At 36.0% G+C, this 14,394-nt stretch overlaps 1 protein-coding gene and 1 pseudogene across 1 annotated transcript; both read right to left on the minus strand.

Moving 5' to 3' along the window:
* Window positions 1-812: 812 nt before the first annotated feature.
* Window positions 813-5,931, minus strand: LOC139849969 (probable phosphoribosylformylglycinamidine synthase, chloroplastic/mitochondrial; annotated as a pseudogene).
* A 3,381-nt stretch (window positions 5,932-9,312) lies between these two features.
* Window positions 9,313-12,434, minus strand: LOC139849970 (replication protein A 70 kDa DNA-binding subunit A-like). The gene is made up of 2 exons (XM_071839575.1): window positions 12,166-12,434; window positions 9,313-11,446 (listed from the first exon to the last, which is right to left on the minus strand). The coding sequence occupies exons 1-2, from the start codon at window positions 12,432-12,434 to the stop codon at window positions 9,313-9,315; spliced, it is 2,403 nt and encodes an 800-aa protein (XP_071695676.1).
* Window positions 12,435-14,394: the final 1,960 nt, after the last annotated feature.

Below are 14,394 nucleotides of genomic sequence, written 5' to 3' on the forward strand. Positions count from 1 at the left end.
GACCAAGATAAGAAGAAGACGGTTAGATCTACACACTGGCGAAATTTGGAAAGGAGTTGGGAAATGAAAATCAAACATTGCCCAACTCCCAAACACTGGCGAAATTTGGAAAGGAGTTGGGAAATGAAAATCAAACATTGCCCAACTCCCAAGTCAGAGAAAATAAAACTGTTGATCAAGATGACAAATTAGAGGTTGATAACTTCAATGAATACACTTGTGACTATTGTTTTTTAGAACGACAAACTCACGCACCATATATAATTTACATGAATAATGTCTTAAATAAGACTCGAGTCCATGACCTCAAGGTCAAAAGCGCTCCTCGATAAGGGTAGGTCAATTGCCCTTTGTTACATGGTACAACTATTAGTCAAGATGACAAATTAACCTTTGTTCCTTGCGTGTTACTTAAGTTTCTGTTTTCATCATTATGTTCTACTATTATTATCACAAATGACATGGCTATTTGCATGGTTGATGATGAAGTTGCACAAAAAGTCCAAAGATTGTGACAATTTTAATATACAACGATCATAACTTGCCAACAACTAATTGGCACCAGGATTATATAGCATTCATGAGTTATTGATTCTTACTTCCACAACAACTACCAACCATCACCATTGCAATTTTACAAGTACTAGCACCAGCAATGATTAATCTATTTGGCAAAATCGACAAATTAACAGTGTGTTTTTACATGAAGGGTATCACTTCTAGAGTAAATGATGTTTCATTTTTATTTCAACGTAGTCTATATACCAAAATAATTACAATTGTATGTCATAAACTTTCAAAATATGTGTTAATGTAAAACAAATGTGTCCGGCTACCTATATTTGTCAAGGTGATTTATTTATCTTGTTGCTTCGATAGTAGTTCATTCATGTCTACCTTTCTAATAAAGGTTTCAATTATAATCGAGTGCCATATAAACAATTTGTCTAGAAACAAGTCTATTTTGAATTACCTTAGATTTGTGGGTTGACCCGACCCTTTTAATCAGAGGCATAAAATTGTTGAAATAGCAAATTTCAGAAAGTTCCAAAGTCGAAAAACCGTCCTTTCAAGAACACCATTCTCGTGCGTTCTGAAACATCTTCAACCACGGGCTCGGCCCTTTCTTCTCAACATCCCAATGCTTTGGGTACCATGGAAACTGCCACATCATGAAACACCGTTCCGGGTGCGGCATCATCGCCAGATGCCGCCCGTTCGGCGAACAAATCGCCGCCACACCTAACAGAGACCCGTTAAGGTTAAACGGATACTCTTCCGTCACTTTACCATCATCATCACAATATCTAACCGGAGCCAAATCCAAACCCAAAACCCGATCCAAAATCTTTTTATCCGGAAAATAAGCCTTTCCTTCGCCATGCGCAGCCCACACACCTAACGTACTACCTTCCATTCCTTTAAACATTATAGCCGGAGACTCTTTAATCGTCACACTAGTGAACCGGCATTCAAACTTGCCCGACTCGTTATGAACAAACCTAGGTTGTTGTGCCAAATCACCATCACCAACTTGTGGGCCCGGGATCCAACCTAATAAAGCCATGAGTTGACACCCATTACAAACTCCAAGACTAAACGTGTCGACCCGATTGTAAAACTCTTGAAACTGTTTTATAAGTGGCTTGTTAAACCGTATAGAAGCAGCCCATCCTTTTGCGGACCCGAGCACATCCGCGTAGCTAAACCCGGCCACAAAGACAATACCACGAAATTCGGTTAACGAAACCGACCCGTTTAAAAGGTCCGACATCGTAACATCCCACGGTTCGAAACCCGACGCGAAAAATGCAGCCGACATTTCTCGGTCCCCGTTACTACCCTCTTCTCGAATCACTGCAACTTTCGGTTTTGTGACAGCTGTCATGTAATGTTCATCAGTAAATTTCGGAGTAAACGATAAATTCCATGCGGGTTCATGTCGATTCTTTAATCCTTCCTTTTCTAAAGTTACACAAGCTGCTAACTTTTGGTACTTCTCGAGATGAAAACTAGTTTCTTCCCAAATATCTCAAAGATGTGCGGTTTTTTCATCTAGATGTTTGAGCCCGTCGATTGGTAACCCGATCTTTGGTTCATCGGATACTTGTCCGATGATGTCAGCAAAAACGCCATGGTTTTCGAGAATTTTGGTTACCTTTTTGAGAGATTGAATTTGCTAATTTCGAGCACGAGACCAAGTTCTTCAGAATATAGTGTTTCGAAAATGCTTTTTTCGTGTGAATTTAATGTGATCTGAGCACCGCAGTTTCCGGCAAAAGCCATCTCAAGAATGGTGACGATAAGGCCACCGTCGCTGATGTCATGGCCGGCAGATATTAAATCGTCTCTTATAAGATCTTGGACGACTTCAAAAACGGTCTTCAGATAAGAAACATCATCAACATCAGGACATTCATCCCCAATTTGGTCAAACACCTGTGCAAATATATAACGCATTAGTTACTTAGCTGACAGTTATCCTTTCAAATTAAAATTTAATATAAAAGAACTATTTATCTATAGTGAGTTACTTGTCACTAATTGCAGTCATTAAAGGTCACTAAGTCACCTGTCCAAAATATACAGTCATTATGAAATACTAGAGGTGGTAATTTTGATCCATTTACTTATAAAAGGGTCGAGATGGGTTTTGTTTCTACTAAAATGGACATATAAAAGGATCAAAGTTAGTTTTAAACTTTGTGTGCATATCAATTTTATATGTGATGGTTCTTTTGTAATTGAAGTTATTTTGTTTGTGAACACATCTTTTTAGTTTGTAATTTGAGTATAAATAAAGTAATTTTGAAACTGCAAGTGCAATTAACCATTAACCATAACATTTGACATAACAACCTAAATCCATTTAACCTAGATGACCTGGAAAATGAAACTGAAGTCAAACACGGACCTAAAAAAAAAAATAAATAAACAAATTAGTAGATGTAAATACGAGAAAACAAGTACCTGAGCAAGAGCAGATCCACCTAAACGCCGTTTTCCTTTAGCCAAATCAATATGAAGCAATATACCATCATCTTTAAGCTTCAAATCGGGTGTGACGATTTTGGTTATATCTGGACACGTAGCATACGCACTGATAACAAGATTCCCGGGAGCCTTAACAACTTCTCCCGACACGTGATCCGCCATCGAAAGACTATCTTTACCACCATCGATCGCAATACCACGTTCAATCATAGCATCCGAAAGCGCAATTGCAGCATCATACATTGCTGCACCTTCACCATCAAGTTTGGCAGCATACATCCAGTTACCACTTGCTTTTACATCACCCAAAGAGGAAATTTTCGCCCAAACAAGATTCGTTAGTGCCTCACCAACAGCCAAACGAGCCATTGCTTTTGGGTCAAGTAACCCTTTAATCGGTTGCTCACCAATAGCACATGCACCACCCGTGTAATCAGTAAACGTTTGAGCAATAACTGCCACGTCAGCAAGAGGAATCTGCAACGGGCCAACTGTTTGTTGCTGAGCAACGAGTCCCGTTACACACCTATCAACTTTAGTAGTCAAAAACCTCTTTGAACAAATTGAAGGCAACCTCAAAACCCGTTTTAAAGAATTCATTAACGTAATCCCGGGAGCTATATCGAGAGGCTCGCGAACATCTTTCGCACGATGAAAGACAAACGTTTTTTGAGGCATGTCTCCAAGAACCTTTTTGAGCTCGAGGTCAACCGCGGGCCGCGGTTGAGGAAGCCCGTTTGACTTTGAATTTTCGATCATGTGACTATCGATTAAACGTATGTACCCTTCACCATCAATTGCTCCAATAACCGCCATAGAAACCCGTTCTCGTTTACAAATCGACTCCAAAAGAACACGACTTTTCGGGCTTACCAAAATCGCATCTTGCTCCTGATACTCTGCGCCCCAAATCTCTAAAACCGACATCGTATAATCACCAACCACGATAGCCCTAATATCAATCGTAGCACCTTTAGGATAAATAATCTCCTTCACAACATTACAATTACCACCCGCACCCTGATCGTGTATACTAATAATCGGGTTATTCTCGCCCATTTCGACACAAGCACGAACGACCCTGTACAACTTTTGCTCCATCTCAGCATCTCCACGTTGTACAGCGTTAAAATCCAGCTCAGCATCATTCTGACAGCTAACCATACTCGATGCTGCACCACCACCCATTCCAATTCTATAAGCGGGCCCACCAATCTTTACAACTAACATCCCGATTTCGGGCTCTCCTTTCGTTATATGCGTGTGATCAATCTGCCCAATACCAGCACTAAACATAATCGGTTTCACCCAACCTCGTCTCTCACCACTCGGCAGTCTCATATAGAACGTTCTCGTGTACCCTTGAATCATCGGCTCACCAAATTTATTCCCGTAATCTGACGCACTGTTGCTCGCATCGATAAGTATTTGAAGTGGAGACGCTAAGTTTTCAGGATACTCAAACGAAGCATCTTCCCATGGGGCATACGACCCCTCGATATTAAGATTACCAACACAGTAACCAGACGTAGAAGCCACCACATATGACCCGCGACCCGTTGCGTGAGTATCCCTAATACGTCCTCCCGCACCCGTTTCCGCACCGGGGTACGGTGCAACTGCGCACGGGAAATTATGAGTCTCAGCTGTAAACAGAATATCGAGATCACAAGCACTCGGGCTCAGTGGAGACGTAGAACCAGGTTGAGTAGGTCTCAACGGGTTCGCTAAAAACCCTTTGATTGCACTCGAGTTGTCCTTAAACCCGATGACAGAGTTATTAGGCTTCACCTTTAAAGTGTTCTTTACTATCTGCATAAGAGTGTGACCCATAGGTTGACCATCAATAAAAATCTTCCCAGTAAAAAACCAATGCCTGCTGTGCTCACTGTTCGATTGCGCCATATCAAAAAGCTCAACGTTTGTCGGGTCCCGTTTAATAGTCTCCTTAAACAGATTAGTATACATGCGTAAATCTTGATCATCAAACGCTAACCCCATTTTCTGATTAATCTCCTCTAACGCTTTCTGCCCCTTTTCCATAACAGGAACCGAATAAACCTCTTCCGGAACTACGCTCGTTTTAAACGAAACGAGTCTTTGAGGATAAACACATTCAGTCATCCTATCGTGAACCATTGCAGCAAATTCGTTAATCTGAGTATCCGAAAGTACAATTTCATCTTTAACATACAAAAGATATCTCCTTGATCGTTCTAACCGGTTGATTTCGGTTAACCCACAAGCCTGGCATATCGACACAGCGTTTGTAGACCACGCTGTTGTGAACGAAAGCCTGGGTCCCACTTCAACAACTATCGTGTTAAACCCTTCTTTTTTCTCATTTGCTATAAAACTTCCACCCCCTAAATTCTCAGGCTCGTATGTTTCTCGTAAAAGCCACTTAAGCACCGAAAGCTGCTCTTTTGATAGGTTCCCATTAACCCCAATATTAAAACACTGTTCTGTTTTCAAACCGACAATCTGATCTGAAATCTTAGTCTGAATCGACTTAAGTAACTCGTCAGTCGCGCTTTCTTGCATAAACGGTGTTCGATAAAAGTGAATCACTTTTTCAGCAACTAAACCTTCAACGTCACCCCCCACCTCCTGAGCATCTACTGATAACACAGCCCTAACTTTCTCAGAAGCATTTCGTCGAACACCTTTACTGTATAATCTCACGGACCTGTTCAGTTTCCTTTGTGATGAACCAAAAAGCAAATGGGAAATTTTACTTTTTGGAAAAGGTTTTGGCAAGAAAAGGTTATGATTACTTGAACCCTGAAACCACCAAAAAAAAAGGTTGAAACTTTTACACAAATACTATCATTTGAACAATAAACACAAATTAATAAACTTTAGACTAACAACAAAACAAAATACAACACTTACTTGTAAGAACTCGGCTGCTGTAATCTCCAATGGTGCAGCCATTATAGCATAAATAAGAAACAAACTGTAACAAAACAAAAACAACAAAAAGATTCAATCCTCAATAACTTTATCGTAAGAAAATAGATGTAACCTACAGGACGAGTCATTAACATTAGAAAAGATTCAAATTTTATTGAGTTTCATTGACATGTGATTGATTGTAAAAAGACAGATATACTTATTCAACTGAATTAGAGGTAACAACGTAAGATGAAATATTCGAAGACAGATTCTTACATATTACTAATTGCTTAAACAATACAGAAGATAAAACTAATAAAAATAAAATAAAAACTCAATTGTAAAAAAATTATTGTGCATAAAGATGAAATTGAACTGAATCAAACATCCAAAACTAATCAAAATTGCAATATAAACAAATTCACATAATTCATTATTAAATTTGTATTAAGTTTGAGTTCCAAGAACTAAATAGTAGCTGATGAGTATTAATTCAAACTCATTAAATTTTTGATGGTGCTAGAGCTTGTGAATCGTTTTACTAATATTTATCATCAATGAATATGCAATGAATATCAAACAGTAGACAACATTCATCCACGAACATTTTAGTACGCTAGCCATCAACTATGTTACATGATAGAACTCCGTGATTATTATTCAATACTCGTAGCATATTTATAGTACATTGAAACCCTAATAATACAATCGGGTTGGGCCACTAACCTACCATCTAACACTCCCTTGCAGTACGAACGGCGAAATCGCAAAAGTTCGGACTGGAAAGATAACGCTAAGTACAAAATAAACAAATAAAAATAACTCTTTTTTTTCTTGTTTGATGCACCGAATAGACTGAAATTCGCGGATGTGGTTGCATATTGCTTGACTGCGTATTCCTTTTCCGTAGCGTTTTTTTTCTTTCACGCCGTGGCTTGATTTGCCTAAGGATTGAGCAGGACTTGGGCATAGAACTTTTGTCGACGATAACAGTCATCTTTAACACTTCAAACAAAACTTTTTGACTATATTTTTTATTTATTTTTATTTTTATTTATTAGGGTTTCAATACAACAACAACAGACTCAATCCCACATGTGTGAGGTATGGGGGAGGTGGGACGTAGACAATCCTACCTCTATCATAGAATAAAGAGAGATCATTTTTCCACCCCGAGTGAAAGTCCTCCCTCTCTCTATTCGACAGATAAAGAGATTGCTTCCAAAAGGACCTCCGGCCCAAAAAAGTAGGGAAAAAAATAAAAATAAAAATAACTAAGGTAAAATAATTAAAATAAAATGAAATAAATAGATAAATAGTATAAAATAAATACAAACATGATAAAAAGTAATAAAAAGAGACGCCATGAAAATGGTAGAATCAAATATTTCATGGGTTTTAGATCAAGCATGGAGTTCAATTTAGCCCCTAAGCGGTAGACAAGTCGCCAATAAATCGACGTTTGCTGTTGCCTCATATGATAGGGTCGTTTTTATTAGGGTTTCAATGTACTATAAATATGCTACGAGTATTGAATAATAATCACGGAGTTCTATCATGTAACAAACTAAGCATCAACTAATATTAAACAGATACTGTAGTTATTAACTAACATTCATCAATGAATATCAGTATATAACTTACCTAGTGCTTATTGAGAATGTTAATCATACAGAAGAAAAACCATTCATAAATGAGTATGCGTCAATTAATATTCGTTAACAAATATAAATTTAATATTAGTAATAAAAAGTTGAAGATGAGATGGACAGTACCTTGATTAAGCTTTCGATATCAGCAGGTCGAGAAGCTAAACGGTGTCGTTTGGATGAGTTCTATATCTACAGCAAACAAGCAAAAGTACCGTTGAGTTGAGCAGAATATGAAAACAAAGGTACTGAACAAAATCAGGGTTCAGGTATACTTAGGTTTAAATTTGGTCCTTCAACTATTTTAAATTTTTACTTTTGCCTCTAAACTTTTTATCTTTCTATTTTGGTCTTTTGAGGGTAAAACTTATTGTCAACTCGATCCCATTTCACTTTTACTCTGTATAATTCGATTTATTGAACAGTCATACTTCAACGTAACCACGTTCATTCATGTCTACATAGTGTTTCCTGGTGTAGGGTTCAAATAAGAAATTCGAAGTAAAATCACTTGTCACTTGAGTAGATTAAAATTTATTTAGATTGTTCATCATCATATCATATTTATGATATGACAAATTATTTAAATTGTTCATCATCATATCATAATCGGGTCGAGTTTGGGCCAAACCCAAACAGGTCGAACCCAAATGGGTCAGATTTTTTTAATGGACCCCAAGAGGTCGGGTCGGATTTGTGTTTAAAATATACCTGGCAATTGACACACTCAAATTTGAGTTTTTCTACCATAAATTAGTGCATTAACATGTTGTACTTGTACCGTACAACCTATTAATGCTTAGTTATGATGGATGTAATAAAAAGTATGGTAGATGCTTGTCTATTTGTTTCCATCATTTTTTATTTAGAATGATTTATTTGACTATTGTTATCAGGAGCTATATTAAACACAGTATATGCATTTGAGATAGAAAAAATATTCTTGAAAACCGAGTAAACCAAATCGAATAAACCACGAAAACCATAAACCAACCGAACGAACACCCCTAAATTAGAGTTTACAAGTCGCTTTCAGATGTAATTGAAGGCAAAGAAGGAAGAGTTCGCGAGACTCTGCTTGGTAAACGGGTCGATACTCACAATAGACCAAACAGTTGTGGTACATTTGAACAATGTGTAAAGGGCCATGATTTTAAATTACGCAGACGCAAGACACAAGTGTAAACAATGTGTGCACAAACTGTATTATCAAACAGTTGACTAATTTCTATAAATGAGACTAGGATAAACTTAATTACCAACAGTAGAACTATTATGGTGTTAGTGAGCAATAAAACACCTAATACAGTGCAACGCAGATGATATTTTCAGAAACCAAACCTTAAATTACGGATCACACAAACGAAATTTACAAGACATTAACAATCTATCGACACGACGATTGCATGCTCCAACAAAAGGATAAAAAAAGCAAAAAGAAACTAGAAAGTAATCACAATCCAAGAGTGAAATTTTACTCTATACTTGCTAAATCACAAAACTTGAGCCCAAAACTGAGATAGTTTGCTCTTTCTACTGCACCCTTGGCCTTTATTATTATTATTCCTAATTACTTATTCTCCATACTCATCTCACCAAACCTGCATCAAAAATTAATTTAAAATAAAAAAGTTAAACACAATATACATAATAAAAAAACCCAACAATCTTAAATTTGTCAACACACCAACAAAATCTTAAATGTAGCTAACTGTTATTCTATTTTTTCTCTTGTAAGAGTCTTAAAATACCTTTATTAAGATCTGCACGCTCAAATTTTCGTGATGGCCCAGTTCCGTTGATCCTCGAATCTAGCACCAGGACAATGTATGGCTAAATGGCCAGGTCGGTTGCATTTATAACAAATATTGGGTGCACCAGCATTTGGACAGTTTGTAATATTATGGCCTACAACACCACACTTGGTGCAGCTACTACCAAATCCAGAACCACCAAATTGACCCATTTGACTCATTGACCCATTTAGACCCATTTGAACCATTGACCCATTTTGACCCATGTGAACCATTGACCCAATTTGACCCATTGACCCAATTTGACCCAATTGACTTGCTGGCAACACAGCTAGCTGACCAACACTATTACCACTCCCCATGTTAACACTACAAGGTGCAATTACAGAATTCGGTCCATTTTTCTTAAGCGAATCCAGAAAAAAGCTCGTGTCTGATGAAAAATCTGTTTTCTCTGCTCTAACAACAGTAGACTTCACATGTTGTTCATCGTTAAATGTCTCTTCTTTCACTTTTAGCTTGAGATTATATTTAGTATGAAGAACATTTCTTACGATTTCTGCAAATCTATCTTCATCTTGTTCTTCATATTTGATTGAATACAATTCTTTAGCAGAAATACCCATTATCTTTTCACCCGCTTCTTGAAACGCAGTTACCCAAATTAACCCAGTATGATCTTGAATCTGTAACCCTAAAATGTACCTGTAATCACACTGATCAACCGTCTGCTCACACGAATCACATCGCCATTTTCCATCACCGTTATTTATAACTTTTTTGCTGCACGTTCGATTGTCCCTCGTTAACGGGCACGCAGTGTAGCAAAAGTTTTCAACTCTCATATACCATATGGTGGCCCCCACTGTGATCCAGTCAGCATTCTCGTGGGTCCCGAGCTGTTCATCTTTAATCTGAGAAAGAGTTTTTCGTACGACTGAATCTTTAGTTAACGAAACAGACGGGGTGTTTCTACCGACTTTATCAAACCAGTCCCTGAGTTTATGAGCCTCGGGGTAATCAGGTTCGATATAAAGCTGGCTCGAGTACATGGTTCCAACCGTTTTACCGTTAAAGTCACTAACTTTAGCCGCTTTTATAGCCAAAACAGGAAACAAACCCGATTCACAAATGTTTTGTATTTTATGTCCTTCTGTAGTACTAAAGTTTCCCCATAAAGTAACTTCGACACTTTTTCCAGAATCATCCTTCAAATTTAGGGTTCGTTTTTGAGTTTCCGTATCGTTTTTTGTCCTTATGGTGACCGAAGGTGACACACTAAAAACGACACCGATTATATCCGAAATGGTATTATTATCCAAACCTTCGATTACAGCAATCGGCTGAAAATGAAATTGCTGATTTGGAATCAAACTGTCATCATCGAAACAAGGCTGTATTGTTGAAGTGCGATCCAGTATAATCTGATGATCATTCTTTAAGTGATTATAAGCTTTTTGAGCAGGTTTTAAATTTCCTTTCGAAAGTATATATACTTTACCAGCCTCAATCTGATCGTAAAATTGATCAACAACGTCGTTAAAACACGTCGCTCTTATTTCGCCACCATCAGAATCGAGCAGGTCAAACGAGAAGACTTTTCCTTCGCCTTTTGCATTGTTATAGTGTCGAACTTCTGCTTTCGAAGTCACTCGCGCTTTAATACTCCACCTACCTTGATACGGGTTCAAAGCAGCAATGGGGATAATATTCGACAGGGATTCATTTTTAGCCGTGGGTCCCCTGTTCATATAAATCGAAGGTCGTTGAACTGAACTTGTATAACTGTTTGCAGGCTGACGTGGCATAGCAGAAACAGGATCTGGTCTTGAATGCATAGAAGGGGCATTTGACAAAGTACTAGGAACGTTACTGCAAGGGCGTAAACCTGCACTGTGTCCGTATTGCTGAGGGTAAACTGGTAAATTTACACTAGCGTTCGCTTGTGGAACAAATGCAGCACGTGAAGCGTTCACGAAGGTTTGAGGATTATTGGTCGCTGCTGGCTGATTAATCGACTGAATAGGAGCTGCATTGGTTGCTGCTGGTTGATTAATCGACTGAATAGGAGCTGCAGACCTGTCTGCAAGTGGCTCACCAATAATATTGCACGTTTCTTGTAGCACATCAAGTTGAAGGGCTATTACAATGCTGAAAAAATTTATATAAAACTGTTAAGACTATTTTACAACTGCCAAATTATAAACAGCAATTTGTGCATATGATAATGGTAAAGTAATAGCATTATAAAGTGCATTGTTCCGAGTAAAAGGTAATATAAAACAAAGTTAATACTATTAAGTTATTAATTAATAAAGCAAAAACAGAAATGTGCATAATCTGTTTACTTTAATTCACTTATCTGACTCTTAACAAACTGTAAAGTGTATATATATTACCTTTCTTGCTTCTTAATAAGAACAACAACAATAATGATTATCTTATAATTAATTAATTAAAATTAAATTAGATGACAGGTAATAATTGATACATAGAGTAATTTTATTTAGATGTAAACTGCCTAACCGGGTTAAACTGTAAATATAACAATAAAAGAGCAAACTTTATTTCAGTGTTCAAGAAACCAATTTCAATAATCCATTTACAGTATCTTCACAAACACAAAAAAAAAATATATATATATAATAATAAAAAAAATACTAATACCAATTACAAAAATATTAAAATAATAGGTTACATATGAAAAGAAAAAAAAAAGTACCATGCACAATTGCATATACCAGTACTCATTTAGTTACAGTAATATATAGGGTATGTACAGATATATGATATACGGAGTATTTTATTAAATATTTATTTTTTTATTAAATATTTATTTATATACTGAATAAAGGAAAGAAGATACTTACCCACGGCCATGGACGCTATTTACAGTATATTCATTTAATTTGATTATAGAACCAATCTGCAACCGTTGATTTTTAACGAATTCATTATATTGAGTAGCAAGCATTCCTTGTTTACGACCCGACCCGTCAGATAAACGAAGCCCGTACCTCTCGTTAGGAGAATTTTTCTGAATAATTGTTCGAATTTCGATAATCTGAAGCACAGGTTTCAATTCTGAGTTCCCCTCGAACATAATATTTAAAGCGTTTTCTGTCAATGCAATCGGCATATTCATTGATTTTGATGAATTTTGATTTGCAGTTATTGTGTGAATCTGTAGGTAAATTGGGATGAATTTGAATGCTTTGATGTGAGCGCCAACGATTAGTTTAAATAGGCGGTAATTTACACTTTACCTACCTATACTATCAGTAATTATTGAAATAACCACAAACTAACTGTTTTTATTTTGTGTTTTAACAATAACAATAACAATTAACAATAACAATATTAACAAAACAAACATAATGCGAGTTGAGAGGAAAATATAAGTATAGAAGAGTATTTTTCAGTAACATTTGATATTAAGTGACATATTATAGACAAGAAATGTGCAGCTTTTGACTTAGGTTTTTGTATTTTTATTTACGTATGTTTTAATCCGGGATATTATGTAGTTTCATTGCATAATAGATCGGGAATCGGCTAACTCGCTTAGTTTTTTGTCTTGTTGTATCTATTATTTTTGTATAGGTTGTCCGGTTTTTGTGGTGCTCTGTCCGTGGTTGTTGTACATAAACTCGTTTTTGTTCTATATAATACTTGCTTTTCCGAAAAAAAATAATCCGAAAACACAAATTATATCAGCAATGATGATTTTTAATTTTAGACATACAAAAATTTGATTACTTTGCAATTTTTACCAGATTATAGAATACGAGTAATTAACAAGAGAATATAATGATTTAATGAAACTTAAGTGAGTTAAATTAGATTGTGGTATATTACTATATTTTAACTCACAAGAGTATAAGGTAAATTTTGTAGATGAACTATTTTAGAAGGTTCTTTTACAGCCATTTATTTACAAGGGGTCTAAATAATTAACTTACCGTGAGTTAATGAGCTCAAACTTTCACGAGAAGCCATTGTTTATATGTGGCAGTTAGCTCAAAGTGAGTAACAACCTTCTTAAAGATTCTAACAAATTCTAGAAGTTAAAAGGGATAATTATCTTTTCGCAATATAACATTTGTAGATTTTAGATAGATACTAGTGTTCGAAGCCTCGCGTTGCGCCGGGGATTCGGTTTTCATTGTATTTTATTGCGTTTAGTTTGTAAAATTATTTCGTGGCTAACGATGATGTCGTTGAAGCGCAACTCGAGTCGAACTAAAATGTATAATCCGTGAAAGATTTAAATGTTATTTTAAATCAACAATATATGTGCATCACCGCGTTTTGGCTATGGAATTGTCGAATTTTAAAAATTTAACGCACAATCAACGTGTATGAAAAAGATCTCAAACATTTAGCGTTTTTTTAAAAAGCGTCCGTTTTGTGTATAGTTAGTGACATTGTGTTCCTAAAATTATTTCGAGTTTAACGATGGTGTCGGAAAAATTTAACTCGTTGCGAGCGAGAAGATATGGCCCGTTGAATATTTGGGTGGAGTTTGTTTAAGATTTTTTTTTTTATGAAAATGAGTATTTGACACTTTACCCCCTGTTTCGGATCTTAATATTTGAACAAAGTATGAGGGCTTTTTTGAAAGAAAAAAAAAAGGTGAAAAAAGGGTGAAAGGATGAAAACGCCCCTGATTGCTGTTCATCTTTATTGTCTATTAGATATTAAGTTTGGTGTGCATTTGTGAAGCTTGAAAATAAAACAGTTATTAAAAATGAGTTATGTAGTTAATTTATAATAAGAAAAAAAAGTTAAACAATAATAAAGTGAAGAATTATGTGATTGGTTTAATAATAATAATAATAATAATAATAATAATAATAATAATAATAATAATAATAATAAATAGTTATTAGATAGTAAAAAGTATTTGGTCGACTTATAATGGATGAGAAATATAATGGTGAATTTATGAAATGTGAAAAGTTTGTGGTAAGTTTATAAAAGTTATAAAGTTAACCATTGTAGAGGTGGGGTTGAAGTATAAAAAAGTAAAAAGTTTGGTGGTTGAATTATAAAAAAGTAAAAAAGTTGGTGTGCATTTGTGAACTTGAAAAGGTCAC

The sequence above is a fragment of the Rutidosis leptorrhynchoides genome, chromosome 5, assembly GCF_046630445.1.
Source record: "Rutidosis leptorrhynchoides isolate AG116_Rl617_1_P2 chromosome 5, CSIRO_AGI_Rlap_v1, whole genome shotgun sequence".
In the NCBI taxonomy this organism is placed as follows: Eukaryota; Viridiplantae; Streptophyta; class Magnoliopsida; order Asterales; family Asteraceae; genus Rutidosis; species Rutidosis leptorrhynchoides.

What these genes read in the sequence shown, in the direction of transcription:
- LOC139849970 (XM_071839575.1), bottom strand. Translation starts at nt 12,434, where the DNA reads ATGCCGATTGCATTGACAGAAAACGCTTTAAATATTATGTTCGAGGGG. An exon ending in AATAGCGTCCATGGCCGTGG is followed by an intron (nt 11,447 to 12,165) that starts GTAAGTATCTTC and finishes AAATTTTTTCAG; the next exon opens with CATTGTAATAGCCCTTCAAC.